The sequence below is a fragment of the Amphiura filiformis genome, chromosome 18 (genome assembly GCF_039555335.1).
Source record: "Amphiura filiformis chromosome 18, Afil_fr2py, whole genome shotgun sequence".
NCBI classification, from domain to species: Eukaryota; Metazoa; Echinodermata; class Ophiuroidea; order Amphilepidida; family Amphiuridae; genus Amphiura; species Amphiura filiformis.
The window spans coordinates 33,922,516-33,950,429 of NC_092645.1; the positions used below are offsets into that span (position 1 = coordinate 33,922,516).

Here is a 27,914-nt window from a genome sequence, read left to right on the forward strand (position 1 = left end):
ATGTTGAGTAAAGGGTATAACACATTTTATTAACACTTAGAAACATTTTTGAAAACTTGCTGCAAAACATTCTAACATAATGTTATTTGCAAACATGTTTGCCAAAAATATTTTGACATTTTAAAAATATTGTTGCAATATATTTCATATAAAATTGCAATATATTTCATATAAAATATCTTAAAGCCATTATTGTGATCTCGTTATAACACAACATTTAAATGTTTTTAAAACCTTTTGATGTTACACATTTTAAAAACATTTTTGTGTTTGCTGGGTTCTTAATTACTTCAAATGGAGTTGTTATAAATGTCAAAGTTCAAATAAAACTGAACTGAATTGAATGCTCAAATTTGAGCTACAACAAATACAGGCAAGTAGTTCACATTGTAGACCTTGATTATATACAATATATTATTAACATACATTATTTGAACAGTGTTAAAAAATTATATTAACTTTTTTCTTTTGTGAATTATGGCAAATTTACAAACTTATGCAGAGGAATCATCAAGGGTCCTGACCAGGCCTAGAAAAAAATGTGTGTTTCCCGGAAATAAGCCAAATTTCCCACAAAATTTGTCCAACAATTTCTTATTTATTTCTGTCTTTCAGGAAGTAACATTTCCTTTCAAGTGTCCAAATGGGCTATTCCGATTGAAATCCATACACCCCCTGTGGAAGACATGACCTTAATCGTCCACAGAGGGAGCGTGAATTTTCAAATGGGGTTACCTGAATGAGAGATTATGGTCATGTCTCCTATTGGGGTGTATGGATTTTAACTGGAACAGCCCAATTCTTCTAGGAGCTTCTAAAATTTTCCAGACATGGTCATGACACTCTTTACAGTGTGAGTTAACCCCCTGAGTACTACCTGCCAATCTAACATTGCCCCTGATTGGTCAATTATGTGATATCTTCACTTTAATCACCAATCAGAATGGAGCTTTGCAAATAATTCACCTCAATTTTTTTGGTGGTGAAATTATTCTAACATTGTTGTTGATTGGTCCAACTGATAATGAAAACTTCTTTTTGACCAATAGGCAGGTAGTTCTCATGGAGTTAATCTAATATGTACCCAACTTTACAAAAATCTTTAAAATAGCAGTATTTATCTTGATTAAAATCGGCGGATAAACTGGACTCGTATATTACCTATTGTGTGTGCAACTCCTTATGAATGCATGTCGTTTATTTTGCAAGCAAAGATATTTTGAAAAAGAAAACCTGAAATCCAAGTTGTACATGGATGCTCAGTAGGACCACACTGTCTTTTTATATGACCTTTGCATATTTATGTACAAAGGTCATTCCATATTACAGTGATTTCAGTGCCCTTTTCAATAATAACAACTTAATTAACCATTCATATCCGAATATTACAAATGAAGTTGTTCTGCTACCAGTTTGAGACCATAATAAATATGTCAAAAGGTCATATAGGAGACACATTGCACAACAATAAATGCTCTATATATTGAAATATCATAAAATTGTTACATTTGTTTATTGATATATCCAAATCAAAATTTCTGTGAAGGGTACAACAACACTCTATCATCAATCATCAGAGCAGGTTAAATTGTATTCAGGGTATCCAAGATCCCAGGAAAAAATAATTATAAAGTTGGGTACATTTCATTTTTGACTCGCCCTGTACACACCAAAGTCTTCAGTGGTTTCATAATCTGAAAGCACTATGAACTATACGAATCAATTTCATCAAAGTTCATTGACTCTAATGCTCTAGGTGGTCTTGGCACTCCTGAGTCTTCCGAATTCTCCGTATTTTCATCGTCTGAAAAACTTATGTGCAACCTTGTATCTGGAATGGAAATGTCTGGCTGGATAGGACTCATCGACTCGGAAGTCGACATGGCGTCCGTTTTATTCCAGTTCATTCTGTGGTTAGAACCTCTGGAAGACGATCTGTTGTTCTGATTATTGTTAGATTCATAATAAGCACCTATTGGATCTACGTCACCTTCAAAATCTATCATGTCAGCCGCTGGGGTCAACGTGAGGTCAGCGGCTGTTACGTGCGAAGCTGCTACTGATGGTGGCGGTAATCGTGGTATCTGCGCATTGGTGTTGATGTTATGTTGCTGCTGGCTGCTGTCGTTTCCGGTGGAATTTGAGAAATTACGCGAGGAAGACGTTGTTGTTTTGGGCGGGTTTGTATCTTCGATGGGACTCACATTCAGTTCAAGTCTGTTGGAGGTTGCGTCCTGCATCCGATCCGGTACAATAATCCGTGTGTTGCTATTGGTCCGAAGCTTATCGGGTGTATGTGACGGGGATCGATCTACCGTGATAGGCTCATCAAAAGATCTGGAATAATGTTTTGGAGTGTCCTCGTCAGAATCATTACTCAAAATGTTCAACTTCTTCAAACTATTATTAACATCCTCATCTTGACTAAGAGGGCGCCCCATATCATCGCCGATTATGTTATTCATCTCATTATTACTATCACTCAAGCTGTCACTACTCTGCGTATTCTCCATATCCATTAAACCAATATTATTTGTCGTGCTCTCGCTCGACGTCCGGGTGTTAGAGTTCTCAAACATTGCACTGGGGAGGATGTCTTGTGGAAGAGAATCGCTCATTGATGGGAATTCCGGTAGTATGACTGGTGCCGGACGTGGTGTGGTGGCATCCGGCATGATGGTTGCCGGTGAATGTCTCATGAAAGGATTGCCGGGACTGGGTGATGTACCCTTTGTTTTCATTTCTAGTTCTTGGATGTGCAGGACAAGTTCTTGTTGATGTTGAAGAAGTTCTCGGTTCTGTAACAACATTTGATGTACTCGAGCCTGAAGAAGGGAGACAAAAATATATAGAAAACATTAATGATGACAAGTAGGATCAATTCAGGGGTGTGAGAGGCCACATACCAAAAACGAGGAAAATCACTAAAAACAGCGTAAAATCAGGGTAAAAACACCAAATATGGGCTGAAAATAAAAGAAAACGCATAAATTTTGGCATACACTGGGCTATTACAGTTGAAATCCATACACCCCTTATGGAAGAAATAACTACAGTATCCCACAGGGAGGGGGGGGGTGTATATTTCAAATGAAGTCTCCCATTCAAGTGACAACATTCACACTCCCTATGTGGAAGATTAAGGCCAGAGTAATGGGAGACACATTCGTCCACACACAAATTTGAGATTCTTGATATTTATCAACACTAAGATGTATTCTTTCACTTGAAACTGATAAAAATACAACTTCCTAATATTTACTTGTATTTTTGCTTGATTTATTTCACTCTTTTCAACTCCAAAAAGTCACATGGCTCAAGACAGCTTTGTAAATTGGCGGGAACCGGGAAATAATGAGTCGGCAATGCGCGAATGTGAAATATTGTGATTACTGCAGCGATTCGCGTTCGCGTGACGCTGGCGCAACTCTGCGTGTATGTCCAACGCAGTCAAGGCGCATTCGGTATGTTGTTAACGCCAGCAAATGTGATGTAAACAAAACAAATATTTGCAGTGAAAAAGCCACTTAGATATTTTAATTATTTTGGATTTATGCGCACTAAAAACAGACATTATAGATTCATTGGTGCAAAAAGATGCATATTTAGACCATGCACCAGATACAGCTTTTACAAGCGTGAAAGTCTTGCCGTTTTAAAATATAAGGACGTTTTGTGCATAATTTTGACATTTTTTTACTAAAACATCGATTTCTCAGAGTTCATATTTAACAATATTGTACGATTTTTGTGACAAGATAACTCGAAAAATATGCAAGCAAAAGGTAAACCTTTTGCACTATCGTTTAGAGCACATCAAAGTCTAGGGAAGGTTTTCTCATTTTTTCAAAATATTTGTTTTGAACAAAAATATACACCATTATGTGCAATTTTTAGCTTAATAGAGTGACAAAATTGCTTTTTTCACATGTTTTTTGCAATATTTCGAAAAATAAAACAAATTTCAAAAAATAAAAAAACCTTCCCTAAGTTCATGTCTCTTCTCCATGAAAAACTAACTTTTTTTTTTTACTCAGAACAGATTTTTTTTTAAGTTGTCACAAACAAATTGGGGTAAAAAAGTGCATTTTTGTAATTTTTTCAAAAACTCGAGATTTTTGAACAAATCTGACGTCACCATGGGATTCCTTGGCTCATTTCCATTCCAAAAATGTATAGTTTTATATACTTTGGACATACAATTCAAAAATAATGATGCTTGAAAAGGTCTGTGTTCTCTCCCATTACTCTGCCCTTAAGGTCATGTCTTCCATAGGAGGTGTATGGATTTCAAACTTACCCATTCTGGTATTGGCCTATTTTGTATTCTGGTATTCACCCAGAAATTGACCCATTCAGGTGACCTCATTTACACTTCCTATGTGGAAGATACACATAGGAAGTGTATGGATTGCAAACGTGGCCATTCTGGTATTGACCCTGAGTATTGACCCATTTTGTATTCTGGTATTGAAGCAGAAATTCCGGAAATACAACACACCAATTTTTTTTCATAATTTTTTCAAGACATAAGAAGACAATTATTTTGTAACTATGAAATTTGGATACATGAAAGTGGCTTGCAACATGAAAAGACACAAATATGCCGCTTCGCTAATCCAGTTTCACTTAGCTAAAATCAAGGAATTTAATATTGGCACACTCTGGCATAATTACTGTAAATCGCAGCCCCTCTCCCCCAATTCAATGTTCATGAAGGCAATTTTGACATTTTGTACCTTGTACCTTCACTCCCGAAAGGTCCACCAGGGACTATGCTGGAAGTTGACGAGAGTGGTCTGGTGGTCTAACAGGGGCTGTGGAGTCTAAGGTCTTGGATGGAGGTCCTGAAGGTGTCCTTGGAGGACATGTCAACAGAAGATTGGTTGAGGGTGAATGGGAGGAAAGGGGAAAGTTTGTACTTCTCACTAACAAAGTTATACTAATTTCACTGAACTCATAGAGCAGCAATGAAGAGTTCTAACATATTGTCAAAGTGTGCCAACTGTATTTTTCTTTGATTGTATGTCTGCAGGTTTTTTTTAAGACAAACCCCTTTATTCCCTATGACTCACTTGTGCTTCCATTCTGGCTGCTGTCTCAGCAGCCAACTGATCTTTGAGAAGCTGCACCTGTGCCATGGCCACTTGTGTCTGAGCTTCTTGTTGCTGTAGCTGTTGCTGTAATAGCTGTCGCTGATGATAAAGACTGAGTGAACCATAGACGTTGCTGTCATCTAAACCTGGTACCGGAGGACCGAATGCAGGAGACTGGAGAGAGAAAAGAGATGGGATAATGTTACAATTAGATATCAGGTATGTGACTGAACATGGTTGTTTGTGTGCTATGGTGTTTGAATTAAAACAAAATGCAGGGAATTGGGATGCTGACAGGGTACTGAACAAGCATCACTAGTGTACTACACCATCTGCATCACCAATAGTTTGATCAGCTTGAAATTGGCAGGAATTGTTTGCCTTTTACCATTACGCCGACAAATAGTTGCACCACCAATGTGTTTTGCATTCTCCACTAACAATCATAGTCAGGCCCACGACCGGTGGTGGGGGGTGGAGGACTGTGATGCACCCCCCTCCCTCATATAAATCAGCAAAATGTCTGCTTTGTTTTTAAAACTAGCAAAATTAGGCTAAATATGTCAACATTTGAGCCCAAATCATGAACTTTCTGTGGAATAATTATGTCCAAAATAAACTAGGCTCCAAAAATCAATTGTTGAGAGGTAAAGATCTGTTTGCTTTCATTCAGAAAGCAACGCCAAAGCAGTTTTCTGGGGTGAACCAAACCTGCCTGGTTATCAGATTAATCAGTGGCAAGGTAAACTCTGAATTTGCCTGTGCTAATTGATGCAATAACATTAAAACATCAATTAGCACCTGTAAAATTCAGAGATCCTTGTCACTAATTAATTTGATAACCAGGCAGGTTTGGTTCACCTCAGAGGAAATACTTTGACAGGGCTTTCTCTTTAAGGTCTGCATTTGGAAAATCTGCAGCCCCACAAAAAAAATCCTGGCTATGGGCATGGTCGTGGTTCAACCATGCTATGAATAAGGTGAACATTTATAGCTTTCAATTTTTGTTAAACTTTATCTTGACTTGTCTGTTAAGATAGGTTTAATGGTTGGATTTATCGTATTTGTGAGTCAGAATATATTTCTGTAGGCTTATTCATATTGTGTTAGCATAACACGGAGGTAGTGCAAGGTCATTATTTCCAGGGGGCACTTCCATTACGGATATGCATCATGTGCCTTGGGATAGACCCCTATTTCAAACCGGCTTGTACCCAATGACCCCTTTTTATGTTATTGTCCTACCTAATACCCAATGACCCCCTTTAAACAAAATTCAGGTACTCAATGACCCTCCTTTTTCTATTTCCTGCTATGCAATGACCCCCTTTTTATTCCCAAAGTTAGGTGGTATTTGGGTTCTCCTCAAGAAATAATGGGATTTTTCAAATTCAATCATACAGTTGCTTCCAAATTGTTAATTGATTCAAGTTCCCAAAGTTTCTTTTTCGCAGTTTTGGCACTTATTTATGTGTACTCAATGACACCTTTTTGCAATCTTGTACCCAATGACCCCAATGTTACAGTTTGTTACCCCAATGGCCCCCTTTATTTAAACTTTCATACCGAATGACCCCATTTTTATTCAGGTTGTGTACTGAATGACCCCATATTTTTGTAATTGTACATTTGACCTGAAAGCCCCCTACATTTAATATGGCCGAGGCACATCCCTGCCATTTCAGATAGGGAGTGCCTCCCCCGGGCATTATTTAACACTGATAATTGTCCACACAGCCCCTCCTTATAACTCTCAGTGATTGCTTTGTGTTAGTGCGCTACCACAGATATTTCTTTGTGGTAAATCTTTCATGTTAAGCAGCTTCGTGTTTGTTAACACAATACTTGTTCTGACGGGCGCTAATACCTAAGTTAGCCTAACACAAACCTAACTCTAAGCTCGTCTGAATAAGGCTTGTATACTTCCAAACGTAACTACTTCTGACTGCATTGAATGAAAGTAAAATCAATGACTTATGGCAGACCTGCCAACATATTAGCTGACATTTAGGACATTTTAACCTCAAAATTATTAAGTTATAGAAGTTTTCCTTGACATTTGCAAAACACCTGTTTCTTACTCATAATAAGTCATATTGAGATAATTGAGCTGCCAAAATTTCTACAAATCAGATTTTGACAAAATAGAGCCTACAGTTTTCAATTTTAACAGGCCTAAACTCATTATTGATGAGATTTATCAGGATCATTCAAAGTCAAGTTAAATTCATATTCAAGTTAAACTCATATTGTAAAACTTTAAGATTGGTTTTAACCTGGAATTATGAAAAGGCTTTTGGGCCTCAGAATTTTGAAACATTCACCAAAATGGTTGAAAAATGTGATGCGATCAAGCAAAATCAGTCGGAACTCGGAAATATTGCTTTTGAGATATAGCCACACAAAGGAAATATTTCGTTTTGTTTCCTATTGTTTTGGAAACTCTTTAATTGCTCATATCTTTGGAACTGGTGGTTCAATTTCAATGGGGTTTTCTGCAAAATACAGCTTTGTAAATGCATTTTACTATCCTATAAGAAACTGAAAATTTAATATTTCCGAGTTCCGACTGATTTTGCTTGATCGCATCACAAATGCTGACAACAGGCCATGCCATGGTTAACCACATGAAAACTACCTGCCTATTGGTCAAAAAGAAGTTTTCATTATCAGTTGGACCAATCAAGCAACATTGTTAGAATAATTTCACCACGCAAAAAAAATGGAGTGAATTATTTTCAAAGATCCATTCTGATTGGTGATTAAAGTGAAGATATCATGTAATTGACCAATCAGAGACAATGTTAGATCGGCAGGTATTGCTCAGGGGGTTAAAGTCAGCATTGAGTCTGTCTTGCTTAATTTGCTGACAAATTTCACTGGTCTCATAGCCTATGTCATGCAAATAGTTCTATACTGTGACATGTCTTTTACCTTGTAAAATATGTCACCATTGTGTGCAAAGGGGAGCCACATCCCCCCACTTTTGTCAGTCAGATTAAGGAAAATTAATTACCAATTATTGTGAACAGTTGTGGAAATCAAGACCTGTGCCCCTCTCCCCACTTTTAAAAAGCTGTGCCACTTTTGAAAAGCTGTGCCACTTTAGAAAACCTGTGCCCCTTTTGAAAACCTGGGCCACTTTAGAAAACCTGGGCCACTTTAGAAAACCTGTGCCACTTTAGAAAACCTGTGCCACTTCAGAAAACATGTGCCACTTTTGAAAACCTGTGCCACTTTTGAAAACCTGTGCCACTTTTAAACACCTCTGCCACTTTTGAAAACCTGTGCCACTTTTGAAAACCTGTGCCACTTTAGAAAACCTGTGCCACTTTTGAAAACCTGTGCCACTTTTGAAAACCTGTGCCACTTTTGAAAACCTGTACCACTTTTGAAAACCTGTACACACCACTGATGTGCTTTAAAAAAATTATGAAATGTCTGTTTGAATCAAAGGTGTTGTTAGTGTACTGTACCTTGTTAGCCACTTTAGAAAACCAGTGCCACTTTTGAAAAGCTGTGCCACTTTTGAAAAGCTGCGTCACTTTTGAAAACCTGCCACTTTTGAAAACCTGTGCCACTTTTGAAAACCTGTACACACCACTGATGTGCTTTAAAAAGTTATGAAATGTCTGTTTGAATCAAATGTGCTGTTAGTGTACTGTACCTTGTTAGCCACTTTAGAAAACCTGTGCCACTTTTGAAAAGCTGTGCCACTTTTGAAAACCTGCGCCACTTTTGAAAACCTGTGCCACTTTTGAAATCCTGTACACACCACGGATGTGCTTTTAAAAAAATCATGAAATGTCTGTTCGAATCAAAGGTGCTGTTAGTGTACTGTACCTTGTTAGCCACTTTAGAAAACCAGTGCCACTTTTGAAAAGCTGTGCCACTTTTGAAAAGCTGCGTCACTTTTGAAAACCTGTACCACTTTTGAAAACCTGTACATACCACTGATGTGCTTTAAAAAAATATGAAATGTCTGTTTGAATCAAAGGTGCTGTTAGTGTACTGTACCTTGTTAGCCACTTTAGAAAACCTGTGCCACTTTTGAAAAGCTGTGCCACTTTTGAAAACCTGCGCCACTTTTGAAAACCTGTACCACTTTTGAAAACCTGTACATACCACTGATGTGCTTTAAAAAAATATGAAATGTCTGTTTGAATCAAAGGTGCTGTTAGTGTACTGTACCTTGTTAGCCACTTTAGAAAACCTGCGCCACTTTTGAAAAGCTGTGCCACTTTAGAAAACCTGTGCCAGTTTAGAAAACCTGTGCCACTTTTGAAAACCTGTGCACACTACTGATGTGCTTTAAATCATAAAATGTCTGTTTGAATCAAAGGTGCTGTTAGTGTACTGTACCTTGTTAGCCACTTTAGAAAACCTGTGCCACTTTTGAAAACCTGTGCCACTTTTGAAAACCTGTACACACCACTGATGTGCTTTAAAAAAATTATGAAATGTCTGTTTGAATCAAAGGTGCTGTTAGTGTACTGTACCTTGTTAGCCACTTTAGAAAACCAGTGCCACTTTTGAAAAGCTGTGCCACTTTTGAAAACCTGCGCCACTTTTGAAAACCTGTACCACTTTTGAAAACCTGTACACACCACTGATGTGCTTTAAAAATTATGAAATGTCTGTTTGAATCAAAGGTGTTGTTAGTGTACTGTACCTTGTTAGCCACTTTAGAAAACCTGTGCCACTTTTGAAAAGCTGTGCCACTTTTGAAAACCTGCGCCACTTTTGAAAACCTGTGCCACTTTAGAAAACCTGTGCCACTTTTGAAAAGCTGTGCCACTTTTGAAAACCTGCGCCACTTTTGAAAACCTGCGCTACTTTTGAAAACCTGTGCCACTTTTGGAAACCTGTGCCACTTTTGGAAACCAGTCCCGGGGGGGTACTCAAGTTTGGTTTTGGTAGGGACGTGCCGCTGAGATTTTGGAAGTAGACCCATAAATATACCAATTTTTCAAGAAATTTGGACCCATTGATATACCAAAAGTCAAAATTTTCGGCCGAATTTACCCAAAATTGTCTTAGTTTTTACAAATTTTCCCCAAAATTTTGGGAAAATTTTGAAAATTTTGCTAGATCAAGGAAAAATTGGGCTGTTTTCCTAAAAAATTGAGAAAATTTTGAAAAAGGACCCATTCATATACCAAAATAGGCTTTGAAAAAGGGGTCATTGATATACCAGAAGGCTGAAAATGCTACCCATGTTTGCGGCACGTCCCGTATGGTCATTTGTACTGAGTACCCCCGGGAAACCAGTGCCACTTTTGAAAACCTGTGCCACTTTAGAAAACCTGTGCCACTTTAGAAAACCTGTGCCACTTTTGAAAACCTGTGCACACTACTGATGTGCTTTATTACAAAATGTCTGTTTGAATCAAAGGTGCTGTTAGTGTACTATACCTTGTTAGCCATTCCAAAGAAGATTCCTTGCGGCATATTGTTCCTGTCCACCAATCTCTGTGCTAAAGAAGTATCCAACTCATCTAAATCACCATCCACATCTTTAGTAGGTTGGTCATTGCCACCATCCACGGTTCTATTGGCTGCGAGAGAGATTGACACGTATTTATGTAGTTAGTTATTGTAGCTGCGTAGGAGGTTAGTTGTCACAAATGGTTACATGTTATACTTTGTGAACAAGTGTTATGCAAACTATGTCATCATAATCGTCAATGCCCATGCTGAGTTAAGGAACTAGACTCCCACGCAGGGCCTGCTTCACAACAATCAAATCTAACCTTGGAATCAGGCATTGAATATGAACTTCATTAATTAATATCTTATTTCTCAATCTAAGAGCAAAAATTGTTCTTTTTCTTAAATTACCTAGCCGGGACACCGGCTAGGTCTTGAAATGCTACCGGATCTTTCTTTCTTCTGGCAACAAATTTCAAAATGCTTCTTCCCTTACATGTTACATCCTACAATGACGTCACTTGCACATATGCATCGTCTATATCCAGTGTCTATAGGGTGTTCACAGATTTGGGGTCAAAGGTCACTAAGGGTCATTTCGGTATGAAACCAAATATCTTCAAAATGCTTCTTCTTCCACAAAATACACGTGATGGTGACATGCTTAGATCATGTGACTTGACTTTGGTCGGTGTCTATAGGGTGTTCACAGATAAGGGGGCAAAGGTCATTAAGGGGGTCATTTCCGGTTTTAAGGTAAATAACTTCAAGAATTTTTATCTCCATAATTAAGCATAGTAGATTTTTTTAATTTAAACTGTAACAATGCATTTTCTCGGTGTATATGAGGGTTTTTTTATATTGGGGTCAAATGTCATTAAGGAGGTCAAAACGTCAAATTTGCAAAAAAAATATTTAAAATTACGGAAAAGTAGCTGTATCTCAGCCTATGGAAGACGGATAAAGCCCCTACATGCTACAGTGATGCACCATTAATGGTGTGAGATGTCCATAATAGCCGGTCAAAGGTCAAACTTTAAGTTAAGACTGGCATTTCCGCCCCGACTAGGTCCAGATCTGTAACCAGATCTAGTTCTCTTTCTGATGATGATGACGTAGTATGAGGCTTATTCAGTAACAAAATGGCCAATAGTAGTATACATACAGGTATATGAATCAAAAGACTTTATCTGTCTGCATGCTGGTTTGAGTGTCTTGAGAAACTTTCAATCAAGCAATGGATCAATCTATCACTAATGCTACTGATCAATAGGGGGGTACTTAGTACAAATGACCATACGGGGACGTGCCACTAATTTGGGTAGCATTTTCGGCCCAATGACCCCTTTTTCTAAGCCAATTTTGGTATATGAATGGGTCCTTTTTTCAATTTTTTTTTTCCAAAAATATCCCAATTTTGCCTCAATCTAGCCAAAATTTTTAAATTTTCAAACAAAAATTGGGAAAATTTGTAAAAACTAAGACAATTTAGGTTAAATTTGGCCCGAAATTTTGACTTTTGGTATATAAATGGGTCCAAATTTATTGAAAAATTGGTATATTTATGGGTCCATTTTCAAATTCTCAGCGGCACGTCCCTACCAAAATCAAAATTGAGTACCCCCCCCCCCGGATCAATACCACATAGTTGATATTGATCACCAACATCAAAACCAAATCATTGCACCGAATGGGCTATTCCAGCTGAATTCCATACACCCCCTATGGAAAACATGCCCCAATTTGTAGGCAAACTTTTGTTGCAGCAAAAAATGTGCTATTCCACTTGAAATCCATACACCCCCTATTAAAGACATGACCTTAATTTTCCACACAGGGAGTATGAATTTCAAATGGGGTTACCTGAATGGGTGACTCCATTTGAAATCTACACTCCCTGTGTGGGAGATTAAGATCACTTCAACTGTAATTGCCCAATATAATAAAAGAACAATCTGTTGACATTCATTCATTTATTATACATGACAGACTCTCAAAATGAGAATGGTTATGAGTGCACGCCATGCTATCTCCTGGGATACCAGGCATCTGACTGTATGCGACTGGTTATCCTTTGCACGCTACAGAACCTGAAAACAAAACGCTGGGAATCGGAAATTTGACACACATATGGGATGCTGACTGGGTTCTAAGAAGTGTATGACATATGTGCTAAAGAAGGATAGCGTACTGCACAATCAGCAGAACATACAGTACGTAGAGAACCGGTTGTTCCAGGATACACGATGGCAGTGTAATGGCAGCCTGCATAGCTGTAGCCACTGCTGAAGTCATACACATTTCCCATATTATTTCTTCCCTGCTAATATACCAGAGGGAAAGGAAACTTCCTAGTCAGTATTGGGCTATTCCAGTTGAAATCCATACACCCCCTATGGAAGACAAGACCCTATGTTCTACACAGGGAGTGAATGTCAAATGGAGTCACCGATTCAGGCAACCCCATTTGAAATTTACACTCCTTGAAAGATTAAGGTCACATCTTCCATAGGGGGAGTATGAATTTCAGATGGAATAGCCCGTTATTGTCCATTTGAAGAACTAATGTACATGCACACATAACCATACTCTAATTAGAGCTATGTCATCCTGTACAACCTCTTAAGCCGTATCCAAATGACCCTGGTGTTGACGACCTCTGACCCCATGACCTCATGCCCGGGGCAGCTGACCCAATGGATGGAAGCCACCCAGCAAATGCTGTAAATGACAAAAAGGTATTCTTATTGGCTGCAAATTGCAATTTAAAAAAAAATAAATAAAAGGTAACAAACATTTATTTCATGAAGAAGGCGAGCAAAGAATATATATTTCTTTAAAGGGTTAATCATGTTTTAAAAGTAACCAAATTTACAAGGACCCTTTAAAAGTGTAAAAAAATAGCATTCTGTAAAATCAACAGACAATAAGGTATTTAAAATCAGGAAAAAGTTTCAAGCAGAAATGCAAATGATTATAAAAAAATGTAAAAATAGAAAATATTTAGTTTTAAAAAGTTCAAAAATATGTTTCTGTGATATGCGACATAAATGTCCGAATGTGTCTTTAATCAACCAAAAAACAAATGATATATGATATAAAGGATACAAAAATATGAAAATTTAAAATGAATGAGAAAAAAAAATCAGGCAAAATGTTTTTTATCACAAAATATTCTATCAAAAAATGATTTTATGATAAATATGAGACGTACAAGCATTAATATTTATCAATGAAAAAATGTTTGGGAGCAAGTCAGTGCAAAACACACATCAAGCCCATGCTAAATCTGACTATGTACAATGTTAATGACATATAGGGTCATGGCATACAGTGACCAGAGGTCAAAAGGTCAGTGAGGTCAAAGGTCTTCACACATGTAGTGAAACACAATCACTGTTCATTCCCGTTATATATAAACAGAACATGTACATGCAACAGTATTGCTGCTGATGAATACGATGAAAATGACATACATGTTGGAAAACAAAATATTCAGTATTTTTAAATGACATCACACTTGATACGGATTTAAAATTTTGTTGAAAATCATTTTTTTAAAGTTTTGATAAAACATTGACAACTAAATCATTATGTGAAAGAACATCATTACGTATGCATACTTATCAGGCAAGAAAATATTCTGTCCCAAAAAAAGTAAAATTTGATATTAAATATAATTATGATAATTATTCAGTTAATTCAATTGATCGAAGTTTTCAAAGGACTTGCCTTTCTCATTCTAAGAAAAAGTAAATTAACATATATCATAAAATCATAATTAAACCATTTATATGGTTATTATGTAAAATAAAATAATTAAGAAAAAAAGAATATCAAGGCAGGAAGTAAAATGGCATCAAAATGATTCCATGCTGCAGTGCAATAATAGACAAATTAATGGTGTATGAAATTAACAGATATAGTTTACTTCACATGCAACATTCTACAAAAATGAATAGATGGGTTCAAAATAAGTAAAAGACCACATTATTCAAACAAAAGTATTAAAAAATGTGACTTGGAAAATGACCGAATCATTCCCAAAGTAGCCCGGAATAGTAACATGATCATAAATTTATATTGTCTTAATTTATAATTTTACTGTTTTTTGCTCACTTTTGCTGCATGCATCTCAATTTTACAATTACCACCATTGGACTGAGTGGATCACATTGCGTCAAATATATAATATGTTCCATCAAAATATATCTTTAGTGTATTTTGCAAGAAAGTGAGATTTCTTTCCTACTTGCAAGAGACACAAATATACTTTTTAATGGCACCTTACTTTTGAAAATTGAAGCTTTGATGATGAAATTATAAATGATGAATTTAGGGAAGATTTTGCTGATGTTTTCTTTATATTTTTGAAGATAAAATGGTTTCTTTCTCAAAACTTGCCAGCCCGACTTAGATACATTTTGTTTTAACGGGTCATATATAAGCGCCAGCTGATACGCAATTCAAAGAATCCTGGTGGCAAATTAGTAATTGTCTCACCCACACAAAACACTGAATATGTTCTGGTAGAAATAAGCCTTGCATCAGCTTTTACCGCCATATTTCTTATTAAATTCTTTTACAAAACCTGCTATTAATAACCAGGTTCGTTAGCTGACAACAATTACATGTATTATTTACAGATAGTAATACTCTTCCATTAGTCAGAACTTGTGAAAGATGTGAAAATCGCTATACTACCTTCCCAACTTAACACACAGAGTTAATGTACTTTTGCGAATGAATTATCCACCATATACTTCTGTAAACAAAATACTTGAAAAGTGCAGCACATCAATAACATACATGGTACATACAGCAAAGTAAATTCCCAAGCAACTGGATGAAACTAGAAAATACAAGGCACAGGTTGAGGTAGGTAAAAGATGTGTGTTCAGATTGCAAAAAGGTAATAAACTTGCAGGAAATAATAGTCAAGCAGAGATTACAGAAAAATGAAATAATATCTTCAAGGATGAAATCAAAAGGTTGTCCTTTTTGCAAATAGGTTAAGGGTTACAGGTTAGGATAGGGTTAGGGTAAGCATGGTAAGTACTGAAATGATATAGGAGAGGGTAATATGATATAGGGTGGCCTGAAAAGTGAGTTGGGTTTTTGGCCACCCTGTATATTGATATTAGTTTGGTGGTTGTGATAAGTAATGTCAAAGGCAGACAAAAGAGGGCTTGAAATTAAGTTTGTTGAGCTAAAAGTTCAAATTCAAGAATTCAAATTTAAGACGATCCAAGTCTATTACTCATAATGTGTTCATGAAATGTCCATGTGAGTCAACTACACAATGACGTTATGACTAAATTTTGAAGATAGGGACAGCAAATTTTCAAGTCTGTTTGTAAAAAAAATATATTCCTATAAAAGCAGCACTTTTGAGCAAAAAGATCTAAAATAATTTTAAGTCTGTAAATAATTCCTATAAAAGCAACATTTTTGAGGAAACTGATCTAAAAAATAACAGCGACCCCATGTTGACATTGGCTAAATAAGCTGGGTTTTCTCCCAAAAGGGTAAAGTGATTTACGACATTTTTTGTCCGCCATATTGACCCACCTAGCTTACTGAATACAGCTCACTGCACCTGGTTTTTCGAACTCTTCTGATCTTGATTTGAAATGCTAATAGTCCAGTATACAACTTTAAAAAAGCACTTAGGGAAAGTTTGTTCTCCAAACAGTTGATCAGAATGTCATTGAAATATCCTCACATAGAGAATAATTTTTAATGGTTCATGCACATTACATCTCAATACAGAGTTGAACCACCTGGCAAAATAATCTCATCTGTATGTATTTGAATACTGAATCTTGAATCTTACTGTGACCCATCACATCGAAACACGGCAGTTGTCATCAAAAATGAACTTGTCGATTATTTTACCAAGCTAGAGGACTGCTTTTAAGCTTTAAAATGACACCTCTTCCATGAATGTCGCATATAATGGTGATTTTATGGGACAAATAGAGTTCAAATTTCTTATTATTTTCTTATTTATCGAGGCTCTTTTTCTTTATTATCTTCAAATGTGGTTTTCCGACAACTGCCGTGTTTCGATGTGATGGGTCACATTAATGTGCTATTCCAGTTGAATCCATACACCTTGTATGGAAGGCATATAAACCTTATCTCCCACACACGGTGTGTAGATTTCAAATGGGTGACCTGTTTAGGTAATTCCTTTGAAATAGCCTATACATTCCCTGTGTGGAAGATTAAGGTCAAGTCTCCCATAAAGGGGTGTATGGATTGCAACTGGAATAGCCAAATGATACAGCTCTAGTTTGTCTGAATTTGACAAAACACATTGACTGCTCAGTGCCATGAAGTGGGCAAGTGCAATAGCTGCCACATGTAGATGACTACAATATACTGTGTGCAAACTGCCAAATGTTCACAGGGCAGCTATTGCACTTACCCACTTCTAGCACTAAACAGTCAACATCACATTGGAGAGAAAGGTTGTTAGTATATCATTGCCTACATAAAGGACCCAGTAAATGGGTTTTTTTTCTGTTTGTTTCTTTCTTTAATTTTACTTTTTAAATTAAAGAATGCGAAAAGGCTGACAAAGTAAATAAACGTTTTTGCCAATGTTGGTTTTCTTTATCACTGTAAACATAATGTAATTTGATGGAAATTTCAAACAGTACCGGTGCCAAAACACTTCTTATGGAGAGTAACAAGTAACCAATGAAATAGAACCAAAGAGTATCGACTCTGTCATGTTTACGTGTTGCCCATACAGGGTAAATAGTGTACCTCCGGTATTTCACCATGCACCCAGCAGACTTCGATTTGAGGTGTGTTGCGTGAACCTTTGTAACCCTCACGTTTAAGGGTAGACGAGGTATTGTTGGTCGAAGCATCCTAAAAATCGATTTTCATTATCTAGATCAATATATTATTGGAAATGAACACCTTGATGTTTTGCAAAAGTTCATTCTACAAATCGTATACTCTGCAAACTTGCTTAATTTATTGTTGTGAATTAGTTATGTACGTTTTACAAAAGTGTTGTTGTTTCAGCCCTCTTCACACCGTAACTCAAGAACCGCAGCACCAATAAAAGTATATCTGTGATATTTTAATTCTTCTACACACTCGCTATGAATTGAGCAATGTACTTTTTGCCAAAGCTCACTACCATTTGTAAGATGCTGTGAACTACCAAATCACAACAGTTTAAAATAATTAATAACCTTAAACGATGCACTTGTTGGCTGCTACATGTGTCTCATTTCACATAATAGTTAGGAATAAATACCAGACTCATCTCCGAAGTGAAGGTCACTTCAAATCATCCTGAAGTTACATGTTCTTTGTATTCCTAAACCATGTGATTTGGGATGATTTGAAGTGACCTCTATTTCGGAGATGAGTCTGGTATTTATTCCTAGCTATTATGTGAAATGAGACACATGTAGCAGCCGACAAGTGCATCATTTTGATATGGACGTACACAAATACTCCCCAAGGTACACTATCTACCCTCCATGAGCAATAAACCAAAATGGCAGATTTACCATAGTTGGTACTCTTTTGTCTAATCTCTTCTACAGAACATGTTTTACGGAACAGATCCAGCAAATTTGCTACCATATAATTTATTTCCATAAAATTACATCACAATTTTTTGACAGTGTACAACTCAACCAATAGCATTCCTTTAGCTTTGTCCCATGGTAATTTATTTTTTCTATTCACACATATATTCCTCAGTACTGATGTCTTTTTTGACCACCCTGTATTTTCCAGCCTCCAGTTACCTTGGTTTGGGTCTGTATTCTCCTCACCCTGTTTGTCGCTCTCTCCATCTGCTTGACCGTCGCCAGAATTGGCAGCGTGCTGTAAGCTTAACTTGTGACACACTTCAAATGCTTGGCCTATACTTCTTACAATCCTCATCGCATGACTCTGAAATAGAAACAATCAATCATTCAATCAATCAATCGATCAATCAGTCAATCATTCCATCAATTACACACTTCAAACATTTGACACATTAAAATCCTCATTGCATGACTCTGAAATATAAACAATCAATCAAACATTCCATCGATCAATCATCAATCAATCAATCAGCCCATTGATCAATTGATCAATAGTGATCAATAGTGATCAATCCCTTGATCAATCCAATGGTGAATCAATTAATCCATTGATCAATCAACCAATCAATCAATCAAGCAATCATAGATTGTATGCCTATTTTTATAAGTAATCATCATTCCATCAATGATTGTCCATAAGCAATAATTGTTTTATGTACTATACCGAAATCACAGAACTTGGCAATCTGAACACATTTTCTTTGCTTTGAAACGTAAACATGCATCAAATTAGGGACAATCCTTTAAACTATCTTTAATCATTTAGTTACTGAAATTCTAGTTTCACATGTGCAGAGTATCAAATTAAATTAAAAAATAAAATTACTTCATATAACTATTTAGTATTCTATGGCACGTTCAAAAAATGCCTTAAAAGGAGACAATAATAAGTTTGTATTACGCTAGATATTGGAGTTAATAGTTTGTGTATTCCTCTGTGTGTGGAATAACCTTTATTTCTTCATTCAGTACAATGTGGACACAAATTCAATTTCAAGTCGTGATTCTGAACTATTAGAAAGGGTTTACCGAAATCGCATTCAAGTCATGCTTTGCAGATCAGTTTAGTCTAACCAGGCACAGTTATAATATTTGCCATAGATTTCAGTGTTTCTTTCATACAGAGTTAGACTAAGTTTTAAAGACTTAATCGAGGAATAACTAGACAAGTTTTGGCGATTTCTTACATGAAGGAGCAACTTAGATTTCCAACAGCCAAAACGTAACATAGCCAGGACTTAGCCAAAAAGTACAAAAAAGCATAAAACTCATTAATATCTATAGTATTAGGACTGAAAGAGATTAAGCTTAAAATTGCTAAAAGATCTAAAATCTGTATTTTGTTTGTTTACTCAGATGAGTATATCATGTAATTAACCCGGCCTGTTAAACCAGGATTTTTTTTTGGGGGGGGGGGCTAATTTTGGAAAAAGTGGACTTTTTTTCAAAATTTGGACCTTTTGGACTGGGGGCGGATTTTGTAAATGGACTTTTTTTCCAAAATTCAGATCTTTTTTGACCAAAAAGGCATAAAAAACCCCAATTTTTTAGCTCGCTACACTTGCAAATGGGACTTTTGGGGTTAAAAACAGGGCCTTATGGGGCATTCTGGGATTGGGGGCGACCGCTCCCATCGTTATGGGCCTGTAATAGGCACTGTTTGTTCTCTCAGGGGAAACTGCAGAGGTATTGATATCCATTGTTGGTTATAAATATCCGGATTTTACAATATAATACAAAATATTTACAGTTTAAAGCAACTTGAAATGCATTTAAAAATACTTAGATAACAGTCATACTTTGTGGCGCATGAGATCATCTTTATCATTTTGGATGTATTTTCATTACAGAAAATCACTGCAACACAATATGTCACCCTTTAAAATGTATATAAATTCAGCTACTAGATTTAAATTAAGATGGGACTTTCATCAACATGAAATGCATCTAAAACATTGTAAAATAACAGTCATACAGAAAATTAACTTCATGGCTCATGATATCATCTTAATCATTATGGAAATATTTTCATTATAGAAAATCACTGCAACATATATAGCAATGTTGCCTCAGCCATGGAATTTAAAAATACAATATATCACCCTTTAAAATGTATATGAATTCAGCCTCTAGATTAAAATTCGGATAGGACTTTCATCCTAAAAAACGATTCTTTCGGCTATGTTTCAATTCTTTTATTCTTCTATTTTATTTCATATCATTTCACCACAAAAAAATCAATCTAAATTGACATTGATTCCCAAATTCCTGAATTTCTAGTACTTCAAACTTACAACAAAATAACAAAAAGCTAAAGTACTGTGCTACTCCACACGAGCTGGCTGCGATACTCCTGAAAAACGGTCTAATATAATATGTACATGTTTATTATTTTCCGCGAGATCTACGACTGATAATTCCGTACGAGAAGATGGTAATGAATTGATTGTTGTGTGTAAAATGTGCCAGAGGGTTCTTCTGCTGAACATGACTTGAATTATTTCCCAATTATTGATTCCTGTGCATAGCAGTCAATTCCCAAGCACCAGATTGAGAGAGTTTTTTTTACTCCCCAACAGTTCAAGCTCTTATTGGGCTATTCCAGATGAAAACCACACTACCCCTGTGGAAGATTTTGGAAATATCTTCCACAGGGGGAGTATGTTTTCAAATCAAATGTAATTGGTCAGGGTTAATCATTTTGAAACCCATACTCCCCCTGTATTATGGCTTTACCTATATCTTCCACAACTGGAGTGAGTAATTTAAATGGAAGTTACCCAATTGTTTATTCTAATCAAAACTCATACTCCCCCTGTGGATGACTTTAGCTAAATCTTCCACAGGAGTAGTGTGGATTTTAAATGGAATAGCCCATTAGGCAAAAAAAAAAGTATGTCTTGGAGCTTACGAAGATTTTAAAATCCAATACAGATTGGGGTTTTTTTACCCCTTTTCTTTTTAACCCCCCTACTCAAACTCAAAATAAGTGTGAGAAAGGTTGAGAAGCTCAGAATATTTCTTAAACCTAATTTATAATGAAATATTTGCACTAACTCAATTACACAATTCTTCCAACAAATGCTTTAAAACATAATTTACCGACATTTTTGTTTAAAAAAAAAGCAGAATGCGCACCACAAAACGAATGTGTGATACAGCTTTTGACACTCTTTTTTTTTGTTGGCAAAGGGTGTCCGAAGTAACTCAAAATGAGACTAATTAATGGCTTATTTTGCAGGACCCACAGATACTAAAATCTAACAAATTTCTATATTGCAGAGAGCATGTGAATTTATTGTGTATCTGCACATACAACATGACGCTGCTTTAGTATGTTTTCATTGTACAAGTTGAAAACTATGCTTTATAAAGATTTCTAGCTTATTTTGTTACATGCCGCATTTTGCAAGTGCTATAGATTTTTTCTTATACTTGCTACTAGTGCATAGAAAACCAAAGCCTCCTCATTCTTTCATCTTTTGGGCTATGCCAATTGAAATCCATACACCCCCTATGGAAGACTAGCGCCCATGCATGTTACTCCCGCGGTTGTAATACGGTACGATCCTCGGGATGTGTGTGTATATGTATCCCATACGCCGTGTGCGTACTGTGCATACGTGTTCGACTAATATTTCCATCGTAATAATAAAACGCCGGTTCCATCGTTTTATTCAAAATCTCGGATTTTGACAAAACTACAGCACCTAAAGACTTGATTTTTGCCAAGATTCTTTATTGACTAAAGTACATTACAATCGTGTAAAAATCAGAATTTTTTTGAGGGCGTTCTCCTCAGCAAATGTTATAATATGGCTTTAAGGTCCTGTCTTCCATAAGGGGTGTATGGATTTCAAACAGAACAGCTAATTCCTACAGATTCATCCTTTCATTACAAACTTCAATTTCTCTCTCGCTTTGACAATTATTAATTTTATTTAACCATTGTTCTTGCAACACATTTTTTTCATTAAAACCAGCCTTCAAGTGTAATGTTGAATAATCCTGACTGAAATTTCCAAAATGAAATTCTATCCATTATTTCTGATTCTTTTTAAATTGGGCTATTCCTGTTGAAATCCATATGCCCCCTATGGAAGACATGACCTTAATCTTCCACACAGGGATTGTGAATACATTTCAAATAGGGTTACCTGAATGGATGACTCCATTTGAAATTTACACCCCCTGTGTGAGAGATTAAAGTCCTGTCTTCCATAAAGGGTGTGTGAATTTCAAGTGTAACAGCCCACTGCGACATCTTCAAGTTATTTTAATTTACGTTTCCCCTGGAGGGCACAGGGAATATTTTATATTGTGTGAATGTCACATTGAAAATGTACTACTAAAAAAGTCTTTTTATTTCACATGGGTAATTTTTTGCACTGCGCCAATTTAGAATTACTTTGCTTTTTTAAAATTTGCAATTTTTGAGTTTTCTGCTATAGATCTCTACAAAAAACAACAAATTTGTGTGTTTTTATTTTCACAGTAGCTGTGTTGAGAGCGAAACACAAGCAAATTAATGTTCAAATTATTGACATTTACAGTGTGGCTGCCTTTTGCTAGGTGTATGCTCTGCATGCTAGCCATAGACTTCAACCTAAAAAAGCCCAAGTTTTGAGATTTTCTCAAAACATCAAGAGCTATCTTAAGAACCACTGAACCAATAGGCTTTTTTGTACTCATTTTAATGCATTTCTCATGCTGATTTCAAATATGTTCATGAAAATTTTAAATTCTGAAATTTTTGAATTTCTGAAAATAATTTGAAACCAGTTGTCGTCTGCAGTCGGCACCCTCATGGAGAGAGTTAAGGAAGAAATGCTGGAATTATTGGGAATTTCTATGCTGAAAGGTAGCACTTCACGTTTCCTTGAAGAAACAATTAGTACAATATAAACCATGCTGAAGGGGACTAATTTAGTATTGCTATAAAAAATATTAACTATGCTTATTAATTTCTGAATACTCTGTATTACTGCAAAAAAAATTTCATATTCAATTTCGTATAATTGGAGGCTTTGGAGCATAGATTCGTATGCATGTATGTATATTATTCAAAATACTATGGTTAAGCTCATATGATGAAATTGTAAAATTTTATATATGCATGTCAGAGAATATGCATAAACCAGTGGTGATAAAATCACAGCATTGATTGAAAACTTGACTGATGAACGGCATCATGATATTTTATCATCTTGCTTGCAAAAAATAGTGTGCTAAATGATCTGATTATTCTGAATGTTTTGATCGCTTTCATGTTTTGCATAATGAAACGTGATCACAAAACCCAACGGTGCACACTAAAAATACACACTTTTCTTATTGGGCTATTCCAGTTGAAATCCACACTCCCCCTATGGAAGGTATAGGAGTGTAGATTCCAAATGGAATCAACCATTCAAGTAGCCCCATTTGAAATGCACACTCCCTTTGTGGAGGATTAAGGTCATGTCTTCCACAGGGGGTGTATGGATTTCAACTGGAATAGCTTCTCTTTTACTTACAACGAAGGTGTACAACATGGTTTGATTGATCAATCAATCAATAAAGCAAATAATCAATAACCAAACTATTCAATCAATAAACAAATTAATTATAAACCAATGATTAATCATTCCATCTAGTGATCAACAAATCAGCTAATCACTAGATCGATCAATTTATCAATCAAACACTGATCTATTTGATCGATCAATAAACCAACTAATTAACCAATTGATTGATTAATCAATCACCCCAATAAATTGATAATACCGTACCTATCTAGTCAATCAATCAAGTAATCAATCAATCAATCAATCAATCAATCAATCCATCAATCAATCTATTCGTTACCTTTTTATTGGATTTGAACACATTGCACTTGAAGACATTAGTTTGCCCATCCCGGGCGATGTAGCTGAAAATCTTGAGATCCTGAGAATCATGAGACACATAGAAAACTCTGCAGAATAAAAAAACACAATGGAATAAAGTCAAAGGTTAATGTTTTTATAGAAACCTAAGTTTCAATTCATATATGATATTTTGTATGTTTTTTAAGTCATCTAATGACTTTTAAATAAACAATTACACAAAATGTAAATGATAAAAAACTTTGTTAATTACTGTCTCCAGGATATGGACCAAATTGCCGAGAATATACAGGGTGTCCCCCCAAAAAAAAAAAAAAACCCCAGAACCATCATTATGCCCTGTTTTTCTCCTTATTCTGAAAAGAAAATCAAATATATTTTGGTATGTAAAGAAAACTTTATTCGTTACCTTTAATAAAACTAAAAGAAAAATGTCAATCGGCTCACAACTTTTGAAGATATGCTGTTTTAAAGAAAAGTACTTGTTTTTCACTCTGTCCACGGATGAGGTTTAGCTATATCAAAGATTTAAATGAAACACATATTAATGACATGAATAGATAATACCATTAGGCATTGCAACGCATTCACTATGAGCGAGGATCACCAGCTAGCCTCCAACATCTTCATAACCAGTATCACTGCTGCATTACATGAAAGTATCTGGCGCACATTATAGGGTACACAATGCTATTGATGCAATGAGGTTTAAGGTTTCTTTACATACCAAAAAAGATTTGATCAATTTTTCAGAAATAGGAGAAAAAGAGGGTGCAATGATGGTTCTGTTTTTATTGGGACACCCTGTACAAAGTTATTTAGTAGTGGACGTTAGTAACCATTGGTTACTGGGTCAAGCCTCAGCTCATACACTTGTTCTGAATTATGATATGTCATAGGCTTTGTGTTGTGATCATTTTGATCAGTGGTTCATAACAAAGAAAGCGTGAGCCAGTTGACCTAGCAACGGTCATATTTTAACATGTACTACGCCAGCGAATACAGCATCAGACATGGCCGAGTCGGAATATGTTTTTCTCTGAGTCATAGAGGGGGGTATAAGACACTGTTTTTGAAGCTAACTCAAGTAAATCACATCCTTGCAAACCGTAACCCCATCAATTTTGTTTTCCATTCTGGAGATCCCCATTTGAAGTTCCCAGAGCCTAGACTATAATTTTCCTCCAAAATATGCTGAAATTTGAGCTTCAAAAACTTTTTCTGAGAAAATATTTTCAAAAAAGCACTGAATAAAGCCCCATTTTTAGTTTTGGACACCCAATTTTATGTCCAAACTCTGGTCCAAAGCCCACAATTTTGAAATCTGGGCAGTACTTACCTACCAAAAAGTTATTTGATATACCCCCTCCAGCTGGCTACCTTGTTGTGCACACACTAGGATCCACAACATGCTCATCTATCACGGCACAGTTCTTTAACCTTAATACATTTGCACATTCATTGAATGACCTTTGAAAATTTGAGTACAAAACTCATACTCTGCAACACGAGGTCAAATTTTGCACTATGATTGTTTAATTGTGGTTATTGAACTATGCCATTGGGATGAGGCTATTGTGGTCCATAAGTGATACTGTATTTTACCTGTACACTGGGTGGCGCATATGAGAAGCATAAACTTGTCTGCCCCTCCCCCCACCTCTCCACCGCTATGTTATTGTGCAGACTGCTTACCTGTACACTGGGTGGTGCATAAGCATCAACTTCTCTTCATCATAATCAAGGTCCTTTTTCTGCAGAAAGAGATAAAAACAGAGGAGATACGCAATGAATTTGAAGTTTCAAAAGTAATACCAAGTAACATTTCAGGACACCTTGACTGCATTCTGGGTATGTCTTAAGGGCGTACTACACCCATGTATTGGTTTGATTGGTCTAAAAAAATATTTTTCCATTTATAGCTAGGCGATATATGCACGGATCATGTGAAATAAAAAAGATTATGAAAACACATCGTGAAAGTGTAATTTTTCACCTATTTGTCTTAAAGTTGACAGGTTGTTAAGGACGCTTATTTTTGTAGCGATCCACGTAGTCTTCTTCACAACCGGTTTCTGCCGTTACTCACACGTATTAGACTCGCTCCCAGTCCTATAATACGTCTATGTCAATCTCCATAGGGATGGGCGATACCAGCTTTTGTTACCGATTGTCGATCCAGAGCAGTCAGGGAGTGGGGCCGATTTTTAGAAAAAATAAAATAAAATGAAAAAAAGAATGGCCATGCGGAGCGCGCTTGTGCGACGTAGGGGTTGTCTGAGGGGGATGTTCCCCTCAGAAGTAAGAAACTTGTGCAAAATGAAGATCTAATTGAAGCGATTTGGTGGACAATTTTAGCAATTGTTTTAAACAAAAATCGCGAAAGCCCCTTTCTCTTCTCTTGGGCCAGTCGGCGCCGACACGTCGCGCTCCCCTGAATCCGCGCTTTAAATGAGTCGGGATGTGCTTGTTCAGGGGATGCGGGGTACGTGTGGCTGTGGGCCTACCACATTAACGAACTAAACTTACTCTTCGTGGGATTACGAATCGTAAACACAAACAACACAGGTGATAATAAAACCAGTATAGCAAACATCACTTTAATCAACTAGATGCAACAAGTTTACAACTTTCTTTTTAATTAAAGCCTTAATGTACGATCGTTTTAAATTTTTAGATTTTTCTTTTTTCTTCCAAAATGATAAAATAGTTAAAAGGCCCATTCAGTGATTTGCTCATCCAGACGATCGTAAAAATCATCAAAATTCAGATTTCGGTACCTTTGTCATTGTCATAGATGTGCTAAACATAGCATATGCAGTGGTTCAGCGAAAGACATTTTACACGAATCTGTAATTTAGATACTGATAGTATCTAAATTAGCTGCTGTGTATTTGAATGGGGCTTCAACCAGTGGCGTAGCTGGGATTTTTTTTCCAGGGGGGTGGGGGGGGGGCAAGCCTGTATGGGGCGGGGGCCCAAATTCACCAAACAAACATTTAGCCGCCCCTTCCTCAACAGCCCGAAAAGGTTGACCCAATTCTTTTCCGGTGGTTTGAGAAAGTGAAGAGAGAGAGAGAGAGAGAGAGAGAGAGAAAAGAGATTATAGGTGCTAGCGCCCTAAAAGCAACACATTTTGATATTATAGAGTACCATTCTCCCCCCCACTCCTCTCCCTTCTCTCTCTCTCTCTCTCTCTCTCTCTCTCTCTCTCTCTCTCTCTCTCTCTCTCTCTATTTCCTTTGTGTTTTTGGTCACCCGTCTGAGCCCTGTTGACCAATTTGGACGAGAGAGCTAAATTTGGAAATGTGTGTTTTTGGTTCGAGTGCACTACTGTTTCAGTGACCAAAAACACAAGATTTGAGATATCCGGTTTTTGTGTATTTGGTCACTAGACATTAAAACATCATTTTCTTGACTAAAAATTAAAAAAAGATGACAAAATGGGTAAAAAACAGAGTTATTCTCTACCCTACATGTTAATAAAAAGTTAATATCCTTTGATTAAACAGTCGAAACAAAACAGAAAGCCCTATGCGTGTACTATGAATGACGACCCTTCTTTCGACCTGGAAATCAATGCCATTCTTGGTCATTTATTTTTATTATTATTTAGGTAAAAGTACTTGTTTTTTTTTTTTGTCTTATGGGGGTTAATTCAAAGGGGTCATTTGATAAATTTCACTTACTTTTATTCATTACTTTTTTAGTTAATGAAGTTTTTTGGGTGGTATTTTTTTCTGGAGAACTATGGGATTTGTGTGTTTTTGGTCACTGTGAGCTATTGTAAGCCAAAAATTCCTGTGTTTTTGGTCACTATGAACAAGTTGAAATATCATTTATTACATTTATTTGCTTTTAAATGTCAAAGAGCCTTTTTTATTTAGAGCATT

General features: G+C 36.3%; 1 protein-coding gene across 4 annotated transcripts in view; it reads right to left on the bottom strand.

Annotated features, from left to right (window-relative positions):
• Positions 1-201: 201 nt before the first annotated feature.
• The window catches only part of LOC140140146 (carboxyl-terminal PDZ ligand of neuronal nitric oxide synthase protein-like), a 372,750-nt gene continuing 345,037 nt past the window's right edge, over positions 202-27,914 (bottom strand). The window contains exons 5-11 of one of the 4 annotated variants that reach the window (XM_072162001.1): positions 25,717-25,775; positions 24,002-24,110; positions 18,338-18,458; positions 13,146-13,247; positions 10,512-10,654; positions 5,076-5,270; positions 202-2,825 (exon numbers count right to left, since the gene is read on the bottom strand). In XM_072162001.1, coding sequence (XP_072018102.1) covers positions 1,704-2,825; positions 5,076-5,270; positions 10,512-10,654; positions 13,146-13,247; positions 18,338-18,458; positions 24,002-24,110; positions 25,717-25,775 — 1,851 coding nt within the window. In that variant the 3' untranslated portion in view covers positions 202-1,703. Of the gene's footprint in view, positions 2,826-5,075; positions 5,271-10,511; positions 10,655-13,145; positions 13,248-18,310; positions 18,459-24,001; positions 24,111-25,716; positions 25,776-27,914 lie in introns of all 4 variants that reach the window. The other 3 variants (XM_072162000.1, XM_072162003.1, XM_072162002.1) reach the window with 3 other exon arrangements.